This window comes from Scyliorhinus canicula, chromosome 25 (genome assembly GCF_902713615.1).
Source record: "Scyliorhinus canicula chromosome 25, sScyCan1.1, whole genome shotgun sequence".
Lineage (NCBI taxonomy): Eukaryota > Metazoa > Chordata > Chondrichthyes > Carcharhiniformes > Scyliorhinidae > Scyliorhinus > Scyliorhinus canicula.
The window spans coordinates 20,108,031-20,129,153 of record NC_052170.1 but is presented as its reverse complement, the minus strand read 5'-3'; the positions used below and the strand labels follow the sequence as shown (position 1 = coordinate 20,129,153).

At 51.7% G+C, this 21,123-nt stretch overlaps 1 protein-coding gene across 4 annotated transcripts in view; it reads left to right on the top strand.

Moving 5' to 3' along the window:
* The window catches only part of LOC119957135 (GEM interacting protein), a 101,669-nt gene extending 85,108 nt beyond the window's left edge, over positions 1-16,561 (top strand). For all 4 annotated transcript variants that reach the window (XM_038784882.1, XM_038784883.1, XM_038784884.1 and 1 more), the window contains 8 exons: positions 759-851; positions 1,774-1,937; positions 3,835-4,023; positions 4,385-4,522; positions 7,541-7,761; positions 9,207-9,468; positions 10,672-10,792; positions 15,455-16,561. In XM_038784882.1, the coding sequence (XP_038640810.1) occupies positions 759-851; positions 1,774-1,937; positions 3,835-4,023; positions 4,385-4,522; positions 7,541-7,761; positions 9,207-9,468; positions 10,672-10,792; positions 15,455-16,212 (1,946 nt within the window). In that variant the 3' untranslated portion in view covers positions 16,213-16,561. The remainder of the gene's footprint in view (positions 1-758; positions 852-1,773; positions 1,938-3,834; positions 4,024-4,384; positions 4,523-7,540; positions 7,762-9,206; positions 9,469-10,671; positions 10,793-15,454) is intronic.
* The last annotated feature ends 4,562 nt before the right edge of the window (positions 16,562-21,123 follow it).

Genomic DNA, 21,123 nt, shown 5'->3' with positions numbered 1-21,123 from the left:
CCTGCGGCGTCTCAGATATGCAAATCACAGAACGATCAGTGACCCTGTGAGTACACGGATAACAGAGGCAACGCTGCAAAGGTTGTCCTGTTTTACAAATGACACGAAAGGTTGAACTGAAGACCCCTCTCTGCATTAAGACCCGGGGGTCCAGCAGATTGGAGGTCTCTGAGTAAAACGGGATGAAATGTCAAATTCAATCACCAGAAAGCATTGACTCCAGTCACGCTTTGAGAAGGTTTACGTGTCACGTTACTGGGCCCCATTTGACAGGTGCAGACATTCTCATCAGGCCAGGAGTTTGTCAGGTAGACATGGTTGAATCCCGGCTCTCGTGAGTCACAGTGCACCTCTGATGCACCGAGGGTCCTTTGGCAGGTCTTTGAATTTGGGTGGGGGTCAACAGGGCAGGGTTCAGCCCCTGCCTGGGGTGGGCGGGAGAGAGGCAGGGAAGGGAGGGTAAAGATATCAGGTAAAGAGGGGTGAGCATAAATGGGGTTTGTTTCACGCCCTGGATTGAGGCCTGAAGCCACCCCCACACCCCCCAGATCACAGTCTCCATCTACCCCTTTAATGGGTCATGTCCTCAGACACTGGGTGAGGCGGCGCCCAGTCCCTCTTGAATAGAAGAGGGGCACAACAAGGTGGTGACTTGCTTCGCTGGCATTCGGGCCACCAGCTTCTCTGGGAGCAGCGGAGTCAGATCTGTTTCAGTCACGTTTGCAAACTTAAAAAAACCGTGGATTTTATCTTGGCAGCTCATTTAGGTAGGAAATTACCCAAAGCTACAACGTTACTGATGTCTCCAGACGATCCTGATGAGAGGGACGGTCACCAGTTGCACGATAATGGTATGCAATGGGGTATCAAGTCTACTTTTGAAGGAATGCCTGGTTTGAAAGATGGCTTTGCTGCAGGCGGAATGGGTGTCACAAATGTTTACATTTGCAACAAAACACCTCAATGGAGGTGACTGAGTGGCATAGCTCGGGAACTTGGTGTTTGGAGAAAGCTGGTGAGAATTGTGTTCATAGAATCCCTACGGTGCAGAAGGAGGCCATTCGGGCCATCGACTTTGCACCAACCCTCCAAAACAGCACCCTACCGAGAGCCCACTCCCCCATCCAAACTCCATAACCCCGCGTAACCTGCACATCTTTGGACTGTGGGAGGAAACCAGGGTTGTGTGCTGGGCAAGACGGGGGGCACGGTAGCACAGTGGTTAGCACTGTTGCTTCACACACCAGGATCCCAGGTTCGATTCACCGCTGGGTCACTGTCTGTGCGGATTCTGCACGTTCTCCCCCGTGTCTGCGTGGGTTTCCTCCGGGTGGGTTCCCTGGGAGGGGTGTGGAGTTAGGGGGAATGGGAGGACAATGGGGGAGAGAAAGTGGATAGGGGAGAGGGATGATCTTAAGTTGAGGAGAGGAAGGGGTGCAAGAGAGGGGAAAAGAAAGATGGGTCAGGAGATGAAGAGAGAGGGGAAAAAGAAGAGAGAGATGGAGAGGAAGGAGGGGAGAAATGAAATGAAAAAAATGAAAATCGCTTATTGTCACGAGTAGGCTTCAATGAAGTTACTGTGAAAAGCCCCTAGTCGCCACATTCCGGCGCCTGTCCGGTGAGGCTGGTACGGGAATCGAACCGTGCTGCGGGCCTGCCTTGGTCTGCTTTAAATGCCAGCGATTTAGCCCAGTGAGCAAAGAGGGAGAGTGGGAACAGAGAGAGGCGGGGAATATAAACTTTGACTCTACTTGGCTAAAATTTCTTTTCCAGATCTGGCAGACTTGATCAATGGAGGTCATGGAACGCTAGGGTGCTTAAAGAATATCTCCCTCTCCAAAGCAGCCCAGACTCACCGATTCCGGAAACTCCGGACGCCAAACAAATGCCGAGAGTGCGATGGCCTCATCGTGGTGAATGGCACCGAGTGTGAGGAGGTAAGAGATCTGAGTCCGCAATACTGTTGGTACAGCAAAGCCGAGTGCAATCTGAGCCTTAGGCAGGGTGGCCCCTGACACGAGTCAAGGGCTTTCTCCATTTGAATGGGACTCCGGTATTCCATGCTAGTTCAGAGGGGAAGAAATGAGCAGTCGGGTCTGGTGCTTTCACTTCTGATTGACCATCTGGTGTGGGGCAGCATGGTACCACAGCGGCTAGCGCTGCTGCCTCACGGCGCCGAGGTCCCAGGTTTGATCTCGGCCCCAGGTCACTGTCCGTGTGGAGTTTAAGAAGGCAAATGGAATTTTGTCCTTCATTGCTAGAGGGATGGAGTTTAAGACTAGGGAGGTTATGCTGCAATTGTATAAGGTGTTAGTGAGGCCACACCTGGAGTAGTGTGCTCAGTTTTGGTCTCCTTACTTGAGAAAGGACGTACTGGCGCTGGAGGGTGTGCAGAGGAGATTCACTAGGTTAATCCCAGAGCTGAAGGGGTTGGATTACGAGGAGAGGTTGAGTAGACTGGGACTGTACTCGTTGGAATTTAGAAGTATGAGGGGGGATCTTATAGAAACATTTAAAATTATGAAGGGAATAGATAAGATAGATGTGGGCAGGTCGTTTCCACTGGCGGGTGAAAGCAGAACTAGGGGGCATAGCCTCAAAATAAGGGGAAGTAGATTTAGGACTGAGTTTAGGAGGAACTTCTTCACCCAAAGAGTTGTGAATCTATGGTTATTCCTTGCCCAGTGAAGCAGTTGAGGCTCCTTCATTAAATGTTTTTAAGGTAAAGATAGATAGTTTTTTGAAGAATAAAGGGATTAAGGGTTATGGTGTTCAGGCCGGAAAGTGGAGCTGAGTCCATGATCTCATTGAATGGCGGAGCAGGCTCGAGGGGCCAGACTGGCCTACTCCTGCTCCTAGTTCTTATGTTCTTATGTTTGTACATTCTCCCTGTGTCTGCATGGGTCTCACCCCCACAACCCAAAGATGTGCAGGGTAGGTGGATTGGCCACGCTAAATTGGCTCTTAATTGGGGAGAAAAAAAGAATTGGGCACTTTAAATTTTAAAAAAAGGATTGACCTTTTTTGCGCCCCCCCCCCCCCCCCCCCCCCCCCCCACCGAATGCTGGAATCTGCGTGAATGACAGTGTAGAAGGAGGCCATTCGGCCCATCGAGTCTGCACCGACTCTCTGAAAGGGAACTCCACCTAAGCCCAATTCCCCGCCATATCCCCGTAACCCCACCTAACCTGCACATCTTTGGGCTGTGGGAGGAAACCGGTGCACCCGGAGGAAACCCACGCAGACACGGGGAGAACGTGCAGACTCCGCACAGACAGTGACCCGAGCCGGAATCGAACCGGACGCCGTGAGGCAGCAGCACTAGCCACTGTGCCACCCTGCCGCCTCAGATTATCGAAACCTGCTGACGCACTCTTTGAACAGTTGGCTGCCTGGGTGAAGGCCTGTAACCCAGAGAGAACTGGGGCCTTCAGGGTAAAAACATTGAGAAAAGTAGGAAAGGAGACTGAAAGTTTGAAATCTTCCCCTGAGAGCTCTCTTCCCGGCTGTGGGTACGAGTCAGTAACGGAACTGATGTACCCGGGGCACGGACTCCAGCCCTGGTGAGGTTGGCAAGGATCCTATTGCCTCCAGGTTGTTTGGGGTATGGAACAGGATAGTGATGCGGTAAAAGGGTCAGCGGAGCACCTTTGGCACCAAGATACAGAATGTTCCCGGGGGGGAGGGGGGGGGGGGGGTGCAGGAGAAACTTTAGGGGCTTGTGTTGAAGTCATGCGGGCAAGCTGCTTGTTCCTCAGCGACATTGCGGTTTTGCCCATGCTGCGTATTTGAGGTGTTTTTCTTTGGGCTTACTCTGCTGTTTGCTCTTCACAGTGCTCCCTGGCATGTCACAGGAAGTGCCTCGAGTCGGTCGCCATCCTGTGTGGGCATCGGAAGCTGCAGAACAAGGTCTCTCTGTTCGGCGTTGACTTTGCGCAGGCTCCGAGGGAGACGCCAGATGAGGTGCCCTTCGTCATCAGAACATGCACGGCGGAGATAGAGAGCCGGGCACTGAATGTTCAGGTGAGAGGGCATCGTGCCAGGGTCACGGAGCTATAACCCAGGGACATGGAGGGGCAGGTAGACACCAAGATTCTTGGCAGAACCACGGATAGCTTGTCCATGTGACAGTCATCCTCTTCTAAGGTGTATACCCATCACTTGACTCTCTAAATGCAATAGGAGTGACGATGCCACTCTATCCTCCCCCAAAGAGCCCATTGCCAGAATCCCTCTCCTTGTTTGATTGAACAGAAAGTTCTTGCCAGATCCCACGCTCGGTGGTGATGAGCCTCACCTTGGCTGTCTGTTTAGTTTGCTTTTTCAATCATTTGGAATTGGATGTCAGAGTTGTGGTTCAATCTTTGTTCTTCTGCTGTTTCAGGGGTTGTACAGGGTGAATGGTGCGAAGCTACGCATCTCCAAGCTACGTCAGTCCTTCGAAAACGGGAGGGACCTCATTGACATGTCCGAGAATTCCCCTCACGACATCACAAACGTCTTAACCCTGTACCTTCGAGAGGTGAGCCGAAGAACTGTCATCCTCAAAGCGGTCTTTCTGTAGAAATGTTGACTTTGAATTTCTTTCCAGCTTCTTCGTCAATGAGATCAACTGATCCCTGTGCACTGGCTAGGTACACAGTGCCAGCTCCTTGCACTGGCACTGGCTAGGTTCACAGTGCCAGCTCCTTGCACTGGCTAGGTACACAGTGCCAGCTCCTTGCACTGGCACTGGCTAGGTTCACAGTGCCAGCTCCTTGCACTGGCTAAGTACACAGTGCCAGCTCCTTGCACTGGATGGAGTCTCTGTGCACTGGAGAGCTTCACAGTGCCAACACTGTGCACTGGCTAGGTTCACAGTGACAGCTGTATGCACCGGATAGGGTCACAGTGCCAGATCTGTGCACTGAATGAGGCCGCAGTGCCAGTTCTGTGCACTGGATAGGGTCACAGTGCCAGCTCTCTGCACTGGATAGGGTCACAGTGCCAGCTCTGTGCACTGGATAGGGTCACAGTGCCAGCTCTGTGCACTGGATAGGGTCACAGCGCCAGCTCTATGCACTGGATAGGGTCACAGCGCCAGCTCTGTGCACTGGATAGGCTCACAGTGCCAGCTCTGTGCACTGGATAGGGTCACAGTGCCAGCTCTGTGCACTGGATAGGGTCACAGTGCCAGCTCTGTGCACTGGATAGGGTCACAGTGCCAGCTCTCTGCACTGGATAGGGTCACAGTGCCAGCTCTGTGCACTGGATAGGGTCACAGTGCCAGCTCTGTGCACTGGATAGGGTCACAGCGCCAGCTCTGTGCACTGGATAGGGTCACAGCGCCAGCTCTGTGCACTGGATAGGCTCACAATGCCAGCTCTGTGCACTGGATAGGGTCACAGTGCCAGCTCTGTGCACTGGATAGAGTCACAGTGCCAGCTCTGTGCACTGGATAGAGTCACAGTGCCAGCTCTGTGCACTGGATAGGGTCACAGTGCCAGCTCTGTGCACTGGATAGGGTCACAGCGCCAGCTCTGTGCACTGGATAGGGTCACAGTGCCAGCTCTGTGCACTGGATAGAGTCACAGTGCCAGCTCTGTGCACTGGATAGGGTCACAGTGCCAGCTCTGTGCACTGGATAGGGTCACAGCGCCAGCTCTGTGCACTGGATAGGGTCACAGCGCCAGCTCTGTGCACTGGATAGGCTCACAATGCCAGCTCTGTGCACTGGATAGGGTCACAGTGCCAGCTCTGTGCACTGGATAGAGTCACAGTGCCAGCTCTGTGCACTGGATAGAGTCACAGTGCCAGCTCTGTGCACTGGATAGGGTCACAGCGCCAGCTCTGTGCACTGGATAGGGTCACAGTGCCAGCTCTGTGCACTGGATAGGGTCACAGCGCCAGCTCTGTGCACTGGATAGGCTCACAGTGCCAGCTCTGTGCTCTGGATAGAGTCACAGTGCCAGCTCTGTGCACTGGATAGAGTCACAGTGCCAGCTCTGTGCACTGGATAGAGTCACAGTGCCAGCTCTGTGCACTGGATAGGCTCACAGTGCCAGCTCTGTGCACTGGATAGAGTCACAGTGCCAGCTCTGTGCACTGGATAGAGTCACAGTGCCAGCTCTGTGCACTGGATAGAGTCACAGTGCCAGCTCTGTGCACTGGATAGGGTCACAGTGCCAGCTCTGTGCACTGGATAGACTCACAATACCAGCTCGGTGCACTGGATAGAGTCACAGTGCCAGCTCTGTGCACTGGATAGAGTCACAGTGCCAGCTCTGTGCACTGGATTGGTTCACCCATGCTAACACAGGCCAGAACCAAACTGGCAATGAATGAGAAAAGGGTAAACATTAGTGTTGGTGACGTTAGCACAGGGCTAAATCGCTGGCTTTTAAAGCAGACCAAGGCAGGCCAGCAGCACGGTTCAATTCCCGTAACAGCCTCCCCGAACAGGTGCCGGAATGTGGCGACTAGGGGCTTTTCACAGTAACTTCATTTGAAGCCTACTTGTGACAATAAAGCGATTTTCATTTCATTTCTGTAATTCAAAAAATAGATGGCGATGTTAGAGCTCCCTCTATGGTTAAAACTCGCCTTCATATGAGAAAGGCCCATGGTTCAATGGCTGCAATGCACTAAAGGGGGTTGACTTCGTATTGGACAAGTGCCTTTTGCTTTGAGGAAATTGAGGTGGGGGGGGGGGCATATATCGGTGGAACGAGTCACTTTTATAAAAACATCTACCAGAAGGACAGTGCCGTAATGGCCCTCCCACTCGTCCAGAGAATTACTGGGTGACACGGATAATCTAGGTCCACACGTTAACTCGGTGATTTAGCCACAGATCCCGGACAGAGAGGGATAGAAAGCCAACACAGTGGAAAATTTAAAAATTGCGGCGCTGTGTCCAGTTCTGAGCACCGCACTTTCAGGAAGGATGTGGGAACATTGGAGAGGGTGCAGAAATGATCGGCAAGGAAGGTTCCGGAGACGAGGAAGAGGAACTTCAGTTACCGTGGGTAGAGAAGCTGGGGGCTGTTCTCCTTTTCAGGCAACTTTTGGTAAAAGCATTCAAACATGATTAGGGGATCCGGGACAAAGCAGAGGAACTGTTCCTAGTGGCAAGAACCGGTGGATCGGCAAAAGAAGCAATGGTGATGTGAGGAAAAAGGTTTTTATTCCATAAATGGCCCTCCCACTCGTCCAGAGAATTACTGGGTGACACAGATAATCTAGGTCCACACGTTAACTCGGTGATTTAGCCACAATGCTGGACCGTCCCGGACAGGGAGGGATAGAAAGCCAACACAGTGGAAAATTGAAAAATGGTTAGGATCTAGATTGTGGCAGATTCAACCTTCAAAATAGTTGGATAATTATTTGAAATGGGAAGAAAAGCATTTGCAGGGTTGTGAGGGGAGGATGGCTGGGGAGTGTGAATTAGGTTTATTGTTTATGCAGCCAGCCAGCAAGGAGGTAATGGGCCGAATGGCCTCCTTGTGCGTTGTGACCACTCTATGATTGTAAGTTTGCCTATATTCTTTATTTCCAGCTCCCCGAGCCGATTATCCTCTTCAGCCTCTTCAATGACTTTATGAACTTTGCCAAAGAGTTGCAACAGGCCTGTGATGAGATGAAGGACAGCCAGGCCAGAGGAATACCTGTGGCTCCCAATAAAGTGGCCCAGCTCATCCAGCAGGCCAAGGCCTTGCTGCAGAATCTACCAGCTTCCAACTACAACGCCCTGGAACACATCATTGGGCATCTCCACAGGTAGGCCCAGAACCACCACATGCCTCCAAATCGAAGGGACAATAAAAAGATCCAGTAATGTTCGTGTCCAGAGTGACAGCAAGGCATTTCTGCCATGGCACCTGGTTCAGTGGGAGGCCAGCACCCACAGCACTTGGTTGTTGAACACCCTGCTAACTGGCACCTTCAGGACATTCATTTTGGACCCTGAACAGTCCGTCTCACTACTACCTAAATCTGCCCGGAGTCACGGTCAGGTTGGGTGTCCGCTTCCGAAACTTGAATGCTCATCGAAAGGAGCCTGCAAAGCTTCCCATCTCTTAGACCCAAGCCAGCCGGTCTCAGCTGGGTTCTGGGAAGGGTCTTTGCGGGAAATCTGAGGATAGGATTTCCAGGCTTTTTTTTTTGAAGACTGTCAAGGTTGAATAGCTGCCAACATTCACCACGCTCACCCATGAAGAATAGCCACTTGAGTAAGATACCAGAGTGCAGTTGGCAGCTGGCGCGTGCTCCCTGGGTGAGGCTTTAGAGAGGGGGCAGAAGAGGTTTACCAGGATGTTGCCTGGCATGGAGGGCATTAGCTATGAGGAGAGGTCGGATAAACTCGGGTTTGTTCTCACTGGGATGACAGAGGTTGAGGGGCGACTTGAAAGAGGTCTACAAAATTATGAGGGACGTGGACAGAGTGGATCGTCAGAAGCTTTTTCCCAGGGTGGAAGCGTCAATTACTGGGGGGTCATAGGTTTAAGTTGTGAGGGGTAAATTTAGAGGAGATGTACGAGGGAAGTTTTTTTTACACAGAGGGTGGTGGGTGCTTGGAACTCGCTGCCGGAGGAGGTGGTGGAAGCAGGGACGATAATGACGTTTAAGGGGCGTCTTGACAAATACATGAATAGGATGGGAATAGAGGGATATGGACCCCGGAAGAGTAGATGGTTTTAGGTTAGAATTTCATAAGAATTTTTTTTTCATAGAATTTACAGTGCAGAAGGAGGCCATTCTGCCCATCGAGTCTGCACTGGCTCCTGGAAAGAGCACCCTACCCAAGGTCAACAACTCCACCCTATCCCCATAACCCCACCCAACACTAAGGGCCATTTTGGTCACCAAGGGTAATTTATCAAGGCCAATCCACCTAACCTGCACATCTTTGGACTGTGGGAGGAAACCGGAGCACCCGGAGGAAACCCACGCACACACGGGGAGGATGTGCAAACTCCGCACAGACAGTGACCCAAGCTGGAATCGAACCTGGGACCCTGGAGCTGTGAAGCGATTGTGCTATCCACAATGCTACCGTGCTGCCCTTAGACGGGCAGCATGGTCGGCGCAGGCTTGGAGGGCCGAAGGGCCTGTTCCTGTGCTGTGCTTTTCTTTGTTCCTTGGGTGATCATCCGGGGGGAAAAGGGTAGGCAAGAGTATTTTGGCAAGCTCTTGTCTCAGTTGCTTCTCTCTTCCTCTTGCAGGGTGGCTGAACAGTCCGAAGAAAACAAGATGTGTTCGAACAATCTGGGAATCATCTTTGGCCCCACGTTGATTAGACCGCCACCTGTGGAGGATACGGCCTCAATGATTTCTCTGGTTAACTCTGTTGTCGACTTCCTCATCGTGCAGCACAGTCAGATCTTCGAGACTGGACAAGGGCGCAGAGCCTGGCCACTGGAAACGACGATAAACCGCGGGAGGGAGTCTCCGGGCATGGCCAAAGGCCGGAGCAATTCCTCCGAGGTAATGACCTGCTGAATTATCCCAAAGATTGTGGTGAGGGCAAAGCGTCAAGTCGATTGAGGTAAACACATGGTGCTGAGGCGGTGTTCCGAGGGTCTGATCTGGTCCGGACATAGGCCGGATCCACTGGCCTCACTGCCCCCCAAACCCCATCTGCTCCTAATGGAAGCTATTCAACCACTGCCTCACTCGAGTGGCACATTCGAGAGGGAGCAGGCGCTCCCATTAAAGCGCAAGGCGAGGAGGATCATAGCCACAGAGGTACTGAGGGGGAAGGGAGAGAGAATATAGGTCAAAGGGAGGGGAAATAGTTGGGAGCATAATCAGAGGGGGGGGGGGGGCGTGGATGGGATTTAAATGGCGGGAGGGAAGCGGCAGAGGTGATAAATCTGGGCAGGAGTGACAGCAGAGCTTCGCACGAGGTGGAGGGAATGCTGAAATGGAACATGGGTGGAATAACTAGGGGACAGGGAAAGAGGATTATCTTCACCTGAATGGGGAGGGAAGGGGAGTTTCAGTATCTATAACTGGGGGGGGGGTTTAACCATGGCTGTGTAAATCTGAGGAGTTGAATGGACCAAAGACTGGGCCTGGAAGGAGGAAAGGCCTCAGTAAATTTGAGTGTCTGCGGGATTGGAGAGTGACCACTGTTAAAGACCCAGATGTCGCTATGTTTTACCTTTTTTCGAAGCCAATTAATTCATTTCTCTTTTTTTGAAAACAAAGCTTCAAGTTAACTAAAGTCCGTAACATCTTCTGTAAAAAATCAGCATTTTCCTGAACTTGCCCTCTCCCCAATTGCGCAATGGATACAATAATTCCCCCACTGTGGGTCTTTCAGCTGTAGGGTTTAATACAGCATAAGAATTCTGGGTAGACAAGGTTCGAAGTTCACATAGCTCTTTTCACAGGGAAGGGAGGCTACTGTAGGTGGCCATGGGGCACATTTCAGCCAAGCCTGTACCATGCCCCGAGGATGTCCGCACATGCACTTCCAGCAGGAGGCGCTGACCAAGTATGGGACCTCCAGTTGACTTGCTTTTGCCACCCCAGCTGAGATCCGTTAACTCGGCACAGACTAGGGATGAACACTAGAGCCTTCCCTGCTGCTTCAGTGACAAGTAGGCGATGCAAGGGGAGTTTGGGTTGGTACATCCTCCTGGTTTGCGCCTTGTGCTCACTGTCCCGTCTCTCCCGCTGTAGAGTCTGGTTTTGAAACGACACTCGAGTGAAGGATATGTTTCAGACAAATCGTCATCAAACGAAGCACTTGATGACGCACGGGACCAACGGAGAGCAAGCTCGGGTAGCAGCGACATGACAGGTGAGTAATGGGGGGGGGAGGTAGTATATCTATGTGCGTGCGTGTGCGTTGTGGTGAACATATTGTACTAACCAGTCACCACTGTATTACACTGTATCACGCTGTTGCCCATGTGGGCTCCACCTATAGACCATTGTACGATATTACACAGAATGTATCATGTGGGCTCCGCCCCTTGAGGGGAGGTATAAAGAGCAGCACCCTGTAGGCGGCTCTCAGTAGCAGAGCAGTCGCAGGCAGGCACTGTTCTAGTCGATTAAAGCCACAGTTTACATCTACTCTCTGTTTCGTGTGAATTGATGGTCGCATCATGTGTGTCAACAAACAACATGATAACAAGTAGTGAGACTTGGAATTATAATCTGGGTAAATTCAGCTATCAGCCGGGCTATTGGTACCTGCCCCATATTTCCTCTCTATGCTGCAGGGTTGGTGTTCCAATCATGCTTGGGTCCATCACCAAGATGCTAAAGGCATCATTCAGACCATCCAGGATAACTTGAGACCTCAGGGTCCCTATCCTTCTGCCCAAACCCAGCTAAGAGTCCCCTGCTCAGGGTTAAGAGCCATGGCCAGCGTTGGAACCAGTGAATTCTCAGTGGTGATGACGGTAGGACTGGAACGTCAAGGGAAAATGGCTACTTAACAGGCGAAGGATCCTTCAGGAAGAGGACTTTGTGCACACACACACACACACACACACATGAGGAAGGAAACCGGCAGACCGCCTTGTGTATTCTTTTGCCCCAATCGTTTGATCATTGCTCACTGAAGTTGAAAATGGGCGGCTCTTCCGAGCGACTGAAGGGGAAAGCTATGGGTGGAGAGGACCTGCCCTTAGGCCGATCACTACGACATTCAGAGCCTCATTTCACTTGACAGAACAACAAGATTGATCCAAGCGTTAGAGGGAATCCCGGAGAAATGTGGGCTTTTTTAGCCTTGGAAGGAAGTGACTGTGACCACACCCTCACTCACCCCTTCAGCTTGTCTGACCTACCAGCCCATGGGATCAGTTTTAGAGTCATGGAGCCATAGATAGAAAATTGGATCCAAAATTGGCTTAGTGGCAGGAGGCAGAGGGTAATTGAAGGTTGTTTTAAGGGCAGCACAGTAGCACGACTGAAGTCCATGTAGACTACATCAACTACACTACCCTCCTCTCCACACCTAGTCACCTCCTCGATAAATGTAATCAAAATTGTTAGACATGATCTCCCACTGACAAAGCCATGCTGACTATCCTTCATTAAGCCTTGCCTCTCCAAGTGGAGAATTATTGTTTCCCAGAATTTTTTCCAATAATTTCCCATCACTGATGTTGGCCTGATTTTTCCCTACTTCCCTTCTGAATGACGGCACCACATTAGCTGTCCTCCAGCCCTGTGGTTGGAGAGAATTTGAAAATTTGCATCAGGGCCCCTGCAACTTCCTCCCTTGCCTCCCACAGCAGCCTGGGATACATCTCATCTGGGCCTGGGGATTTATCCACTTTTAAGCTGGCTAAAACCACTAACACCCCCTCCTTCTCAATGCTAATCTTTTATACCACAATCCACCTTCCTGCTTTCTACACCTACACCGTCCTCCATCGTGAGCACAGATGCAAAATATTCATTTAATATCTCACCGACATCTTCCGGCTCCACACCCAGGCTGCCATTTTGGTCCCTGATGGACCCTACTGGTTACCGTCTCCCCCTTAATATACTTAGAAAAACACCTGGGATGTACCTTTATTTTACCCACCAGTGTTTTTTCATGGCCCCTCTTTGCTCTCTCAATTTATTTTTTAAGTTCCTTCCTGCACTTTTATTAACTAAATTATCCATTTAATTTTTTTCCCCCAATTAAGGGGCAGTTTAGCGTAGCCAATCCACCTAACTTGCACATCTTTGGGATGTGGGGGGTGAGACCCACGCAGACACGGGGAGAATGTGCGAACTCCTCACGGACAGTGGCCTGGGGCCAGGATTGAACCCAGGTCCTTGGTGCCGTAAGGCAGCAGGGCTAACCACTGAGCCAATGTGCCACCCTCCCTCTGAATTTCCTATGCTCCTCTAGGGAATCCACTGTTTTGAGCTCCTGTAGCTGTTGTTAACCTCCATTTTTATTCTTCTCCAATCCTGTGTATCTCTTGACATCCAGGGTTCTCTGGACTTGTCAGTCCCACCCTTTACCTTTATGGGAACATGTTGGCCCTATACTCTCTCTATTTCCTTTTTGAATGACTCTGATATGGATCTTCCTACAAGTAGCTGCTCCCAGTCCCTATTGGCCAGATCCTGTCTTGTCCTATCAAAATTGGCCTTCCCCAATTCTAAAACCTTGGGCAAGATCTAATGGAAAGGTTTCTAAGTCTCATTTAGTGGTGGGATTTTCATGGAGTTTCCCGCCGGCTCTGTTGGTAAGTTCCCCACCGCTATTCAATGACATTTCTGGGCCCTGGGGAGTTTCTTACCAGTTCAGCCCACATTTAGAATTGTTTTCAGTACCGGGGAGCTGAATTCAAAAAGATTGGGCTGCCATTTTGAAAAGGTATCCCAATCTGTAAGTGCGCTTGTGGGTCCCCGACATCCATGGGCAATGTCAACCCCACACATATGGGCATTTCCCCACCTCTACCCGCCCCCCCCACACAGAGTGAGGACATCCCGCTATGGGGTTTCTAGGGGCCCCGCCTATCCAGGCCCCCCCCCCGCCCCCTTCCAGAACCCCAACCCGTCAACCCCCAACCTCCCAGAGGCCACTTCTTACCTCCCTGCACTTTCCATTCATTGGCATGGCTCCCCATGGGTCCTGATCTTTGACAATGCCACCCTGGCAGTGCTTCTGCCAGCTTGGCAGTGCCACCTGGCAGTGCCAAGTTGCCCACATTCCAGGGTGAGGGCCAGGGGGCTACCCTATCCTATCCATCACCACCTAGGGCCTCCGATGGGCTGGGAGACCCCACCAGGTGTCGTTATGCCTGGTCCATGTTTGTGTGGACCAGTACTGAACGGCGCCCAGCTGGGGAGGCAGGTAGACCCAGGTGAGTAGGATTAACTGAGCGTGGCTTGGGCAGCACGGTAGCATGGTGGTTAGCATAAATGCTTCACAGCTTCAGGGTCCCAGGTTCAGTTCCCGGCTGGGTCACTGTCTGTGTGGAGTCTGCACGTCCTCCCCGTGTGTGCGTGGGTTTTCTCCGGGTGCTCCGGTTTCCTCCCACAGTCCAAAGATGTGCGGGTTAGGTGGATTGGCCACGCTAAATTGCCCTTAGTGTCCTAAAAAATAAGGTTAATTGGGGGGGGTTACTGGTATAGGGTGGATACGTTGGCTTCAGTAAGGTGATCATTGCTCGGCACAACATCGAGGGCCGAAGGGCCTGTTCTGTGCCGTACTGTTCTATGTAATTGTGGGCAAGACCCTGATTTTGTGATGTGTAGTGGCTGCCGGGAAGCTTGCACGAAGCTTTAGCCGGCATCTCCCGACTACATTGCGCTCTCGTTTGAACGCAACGCGGCCAGTAGATCTTATCCCATATTTTTAGTCCATCTTTGTCCTTTTCCATAACTAACTTATATCACACCAAGTTATGGTCACTATCATTGTAATGCTCCCCCACTGACACTTCTACCACCTTCTTGGCTTCAATCCTCTAAATTAGATCTTCTCCCTTGTAGGACCTTCTAGGTGCTGGCTGAAAAGCTCTCCTGGATGCACTTTAAGAATTCCGCCCCCTCTAAGCCTTTTACACTTTGCCTATCAGAGTTAATATTGGGGAAGTTGAAATCCATGAATATTAATACCGTGTTATTTTTATACTTCTCTGAGATTAGTATATATATCTGCTCTTCTCTCTCTTCCTGGCTATTTGAGGCCTATAGCCCCCTCCCAGCAACGTGATTACCCCTTTTGTTTTTAAGTTTCATCAATATGGTCTCAAATGAGGAGCCTGGTAAGATATCATCCCCCTTCACTGCAGTAATTGACTCCTTGATCAATATTGCAACACCAGCTCCTCTTTTGCACCCCGCCCTGTCTCACCTTGTGGTGGTCAAGCTGCCAAGACCATTGGGACACACCGTCTCGGAGTCACCGGTCGGTGATGCGTGTGTCCGACTATACCCCAGAATATTGAGCTGCCAGTCCTACCCCTCCCTCAACTTGTGTTAATCAACACCCTCAACTCATCAGCCTTACCTGCAAGATTTCTTGCATTCAAATAAATGCCATCCTCTCTTGCCTTATTCCCTGGTGCATTACCATGTCTCGTTTTGCTTTGTCTTCGGAGTGACTTGGCTTTACTTCTATATTTGGCTGTGCATCACCCCCCACTTTACCTCCACAATGTGACCCATCCCCTTGCCAAATTAGTTTACCACCCCCCCCCCCCCCCCCCCCCCACTAACAGGACAAGCAAAACCTCCCTGCAAGGATACTGCCCCTATTTGGGTTCCGATGCAACCTGTCCGACTTGTACAGGTCCCACCTTCCCAGAAACAGATCCGGTGTTCCAGGAAACTGAAGCCCTCTCTCCTGCTCCGTGTCCTCAGCCATGCCATCATCTCCCCATACTCACTAGCACATGGCACCGGTAGTAATCCAGAGATTTGGGTTTCTGGGGCTCCAGCGTCCATGAAAACTCGTCACTAATGTATTTTTTATGATGTGTTTCTCCAGCCCCCGGTCTGGTGGAGGTGGCGAGAGTTTCAGAGGATTCGCACTCTCTGAACGGGCAAGATTCGGAGAGTGACAACAGCGCTGAGCCCCATCCACGAAGCACCTTCAGCCGGCAGCCCGGCAAATACCAGCGGTACGGGCAGGCGAAAACCCGGCCCATCATCCCCAAGCCCTCGGCTCTTCCCATCATCACGGCGAACCTTCCTGCGGCGGCGGAGTTGGAGAGTCCCGGGCTGCCCGATGGCGGAGCAGCGGCGGCCGCGGAGGCGGAGTGGAGAGTGGCCAACTCCGGCCGCAGCTCGTCGCCGGACAGCGGCACTCTGCGGCGCTCGGGCGGCAAGCACAAGAGGTTTGAGATGACCGTCGGGACGGCCAGGCTGGTGTCGAAGCTGCAAGACAGGAGGCGGGTGGAGAGTGGCGAGGCCCTGGCGCCTCAGAGCGGGGGCACCGCCCCGGCCTGTGCTGAAGGGGAGAAAGCCAGGAATGTCACCCCGGAGCAGCCGGGGGACCCAGAGACAGACGGGGAGCAGCAGGTGGCGCCAGCAGCAGGCGGCGGAGGGGGGATGGACCGGCCGGGGCATCTGGAAACGGAGCGGGAGCAGCAGGCAGCAACCGCTGAACTGAACACAAACCAGTCAAACAACGTGTGGAGCGAGCACGTGCTGCAGCAGCACGGGGAACAGCGGAACGTGGAAAGCATGCTGCACATTCTGCGTCAACGGCAGAGCCTTAAGGCAAGAGAGGCTCACTTTGTGTGAGGGGGCGGGGTGGGGGCGAAGTATAAACACCAGTCACTCGCCCTGCTCTCATCCTGGCAACCTTAAACCGCAAGAGATATTGGGATGGCGAGAGAAAGGAACATGGGGGAAGGCCGCCTGGCACTCAATAAAAACATCTTTCATTCATATTGCGCCTTTTAATGTAGGGAAATGCTCCAAGGCCGGGGTGACTAAAATACTTCATATGTATTCTGAACAGACTTCCATTCTGAAGGACTCCCTGGCGCAGTGTTTTCAATCTTTTACCTCAAGCTTGTTTTTATATATGTTATACATATTGCATTATTATGAATTACAAAATAGAGTTAAGGTCTTTTGTTAACATCCAGTTGAGTCTTGGTAATTATTAGCGGGAGCCTCACTCACCAGGGCCTGTTTTAGTTGCTCACATGAAGGATAAACATCAACGCGATTGTAGGGCTCAACGCTCTGTTTTACCTCTCGGACTTGCGGTAGTGTTACTGAAGGCGACAGTGAGATCAGCGTCCACCCTGACAGTTTCAAGAATTTGAATTAAACTTTCAAAATCTGGAATATTCTCCACTTTGGGTTACGGGGATCGGGTGGGTTACGGGGATAAGGTGGAAGTGAGGGCTTAAGTGGGTCGGTGCAGACTCGATGGGCCGAATGGCCTCCTTCTGCACTGTATGTTCTATGCTCTATACTTGCCTGCTTGAGTGCAGCTCCAACCACACTCAAAGAACCCGACAGCATCCAGGACAAAGTAGCCCTCTTGACTGGCGCCCCATCCACAAACATTCATTCCCTCCACCACCGACAGAGTGGCAGCTGTGTGTACCATCTACAAGATGCACTGCACCGGAAGCTCCTTCGGCAGCACCTGCCAAACCCAGGACCACTAACATCTAGAAGGACAAGAGCAGCAGATACCTGGGAACCCCACCACCTGGGGGTTCCCCTCCAAGTCACTCACCACCCTGACTTGGAAATATATCGGCCGTTCCTTCACTATCACTGGGTCAAAATAATGGAGCTCCCTCCCTAATAGCACTACGGGTGTACCTACACCTCATGGACTGCAGCGGGTTCAAGAAGGCGGCTCACCACCACCTTCTGAAGGGCAATTAGTGCTGGGCAATAAATGTTGGCCTAACCAGCGACGCCCACATCTCGTATTAAAAATGTTAAAAATATGTGGCGTCAGTAATGGTGACCACAAAGCCATTGTTTGGACAGGTAGAAAATCCCGGATTGGAGCATTTAGGAAAGGAAACGTTCCATTCTTATCCGGTCTGGCCTATCCATGAATCCAGTCCAGTTTCCCACCATTGTGGCTGGCACTTACTGACCTCTTGAAATGACTATCTCAAAGGTCAGTAAGTGCCAGTCAGTGGCTTTGTGGTCACCATTACCTTCGCACGGGTAACGAGATTTGGGCAACACATTTTGCCAGCAACACTGACATCCCGAAAGTTAATAATTTTAAATATATATATATATATTTCGCTGAACCATTGGCTATTTATATCAAAAATATGCAATCAAAACAACCCCAACAACCAATATCAAAAATGAGAAACAACAGCAGTAACAGAAATACACTCCAAACAAACCATCCCGCACCCCTCCCCATCACAGCTAACATTGACCAATTCCTCAAACACCGCTCACACCTATCCTCAACCCCCTCAAAAAATCAACTTATTTTGGCCTTGGTGAGGTGCAGCACCTTGAGTTGAATCAAACTCAACCTCACGCAAGATGATGTAGCATTTACCCTGTGGAGGGACTGACTCCACATTTCCCCTCTCCAATATGGGTCCTCCACCTGGCATTCACCTCTTTTATTGGGGCCTGCTTCTGCACAAGAACCGTCATATATTCCGCATGTGCTGCCCTCCTCCGACACTGCGCAGGAAAAGAAGCCTCTTCAATAAAGTAGACTGTGTCGCCACTGGGAATGTCCTACAAACAAAATCCCCGACCTGAAAGTACCAAAACGTTATCTTCCCCGACCAATCCTGCTTTCTCCTTCAGCTCCTCACAGTTGACGAATCGCCCCTCCAGAAACAAATCCCTTCCCCTCTCCAACCCCTTCCCTTATCACCCCCAAAAATGAGGCATTTAATCCCTCCGGCTCAATCAGATGATTCCTGCAGATAGGGCCACCTTTTGACACTGCCCTCAGGTTAAAGTGCTGATGGAGTTGCCGTCATATCTTCAAAGTGGAGACAACCCCGACTGGGTTTGATGAATATTTCGCCGGTGCGAACAGCAGACACACCGTTGCCAGCACCTCCAAGCTGGACCCTCTGCACCCCCCCCACATGCTCCATCCGCACCCACGTAGCCTCCTCCTCACCACGCACAACAACTTCTCCACATTGGCCACCAGCCTCCCTGAACAGGCGCCGGAATGTGATGACTAAGGGCTTTTCACAGTAACTTCATTGAATCCTACTTGTGACAATAAGCGAGTTTTATTTTATTTACTGTACCTTTTTAAAACTACAAATTCGGCAGCACCAACCCCCTCCCCCTCCCAGCCTTTCTCTCTGTACGAATCCTCTCCCAATTTGAGCAGTCCTCCCTGCCCATTTAAAGCCCGCTCCAACCCCAAAAAAACGACTTCAGGAGAAAGACTTGGAGACATTAAAGTAAAAACAATAATTGGGGCAAGATGTTCATCTGAATGGACTGAGCCCGGCCCGCCAATGATAACGGAAGGCTGTCCCCACCTCTGCAAATCCACCCTGACCCTGCTCGCCACTCTATGCTGTGCCCCCAGATACCAGAAACTAGTCCCAACAATTTTCTCCCCCACTACCTCCGGGAGACAGGGCTCCAACCTCAACGCAAAGACCTTTGCCAAAGCTTTGAATCTACATTGCGCAATTAAGCTGGGTGGTATGACCCACACTGCGTGGGGTCCTTATACTTCTTCAGGAGGGAGATAGACGCCTGCCCCAACGCCTCCAGGAGAGAACCCGTGCCAGTGAATCATTAAACATCCCTAACACTAATGGGGCCAGCCGATCCGTGGTCTTATAGGATTCTGCCGGGAACCCATCCGGCCCTGGCGCCTTTCCCGTCTGCATCTTCCCTAAAGCGGTTCGAACTTCCTCCAGCCCCAACTGCGCTTCCAACCCCTCCCGCAAATCCTCCCTCACCTGTGGGAACTCCAAACCCTCCAGAAACTCTATCATCTCCCTCTTGTCCTCTGGTGGCCTAGAGATCTTCACACAAAACTCAATCAGCGAACAGTCCTCCATCCCGTGCGCTGCGCCCGACTTGCCTCCAACACCGAGTCCACCAAATCCGGCACATGTTCGGAAGTAACCACCGCCGAGTACTTTGTATTCGTCACCCTAGGGAGCAGGTCCTATTCGTTACAAAAAGACGATCCCCGAGTACACCTTGTGTACCGGGGGGAAAAATGAAAACTCCTTTCCCCAGGTCGGTACCTCCAGTCTCCTCCATGAATGCTGCCAACGCCCTCACCATCCCTGAAAAGGCCAGCGACCTTGGCCTGGGGCAATTAGATAGATAGATTAGATAGGGTGGACAGTGAGAGCCTTTTTCCTCGGATGGTGATGTCTAGCACGAGGGGACATAGCTTTAAATTGAGGGGTGGTAGATATAGGACAGATGTCAGAGGCAGGTTCTTTACTCAGAGAGTAGTAAGGGCGTGGAATGCCCTGCCTGCAACAGTAGTGGACACTAAGGGCATTCAAATGGTCATTGGATAGACATACGGACGATAAGGGGGGAATTGGGGTGGGACCACCTTACTAGCCAGACGGGGAAGAGGTGGCTAATGAACTGGAGTGGAGTGGGGGGGGAGCTATGACCCGTTGACCCAGGTTGGGTGGGGCCCAATGGGTCTGGTTGTTTCTTTGGTTAGTGGAGGGATGGGGTTGGGTAAGGCGGCAGGAAGTGTGGGAGTGGGTGGACTGGGGTGGGTGGGGGGGGGGGGGGGGGGGGGGGGTGAACCAGGACATTCTCTTTGTCTCACCCTACCGGTGGGGTAATAGTGTAGATGGGCTTTAGAGGGGTTTCACAGGTCGGCGCAACATCGAGGGCCGAAGGGTCTGTGCTGTAATGGTCTATTAACTCTGGTATTGCGGCCAGCAACTGTCCCATAAACTTGACATTGTCCCAATTCGGGGCGTAAACAGTCACTAACATCACGGCCTTCGCCCCCCCTGTGTACCCGTAACCATCACGTAGCTGTTCTCCCGATCAGCTAGAACCGTCTCTGACTGGCACCGGACCCTTTTGCTGACCAGAATCACCCCCCACCGAACACCACATTGACTCCCAAACCCTTAAAGTGGGCAAAAACCCTTGTCCTCTTCACAGGCGCCCCTCAGCCCCGCACGTTACAGGTGATTAACCTTGTCGGGTATCTCTCACCCCACTCCCCTCCTTCTCGAGTTGGTCATCTTGATGCAATGTTCCTACAGAAATTCCTGGATCCCAGGCTCACCTAAGATGGCTTCCAGCCCCACCGGTAGGGTGAGACAAAGAGAATGTCCTGGTTCACCCCCCCCCCCCCCCCCACCCCAGTCCACCCACTCCCACACTTCCTGCCGCCTTACCCAACCCCATCCCTCCACTAACCAAAGAAACAACTAGACCCATTGGGCCCCACCCAACCTGGGTCAACGGGTCATAGCTCCCCCCCCACTCCACTCCAGTTCATTAGCCATCTCTTCCCCGTCTGGCTAGTAAGGTGGTCCCACCCCAATTCCCCCCTAAAAAGAAAAACAACAACCACCTAATTCCTCCTACCCCACTCTTTCCCCCCCCCCCCAAAAACTGCCAACCCCAAACACCACTAACAAGCTTCGCCCCCCTCCAAAAAGCGTCAGTGCTCCCCTTCCAACAGCTCCAACCTTCAAACGACACATGAACATAACACAATAA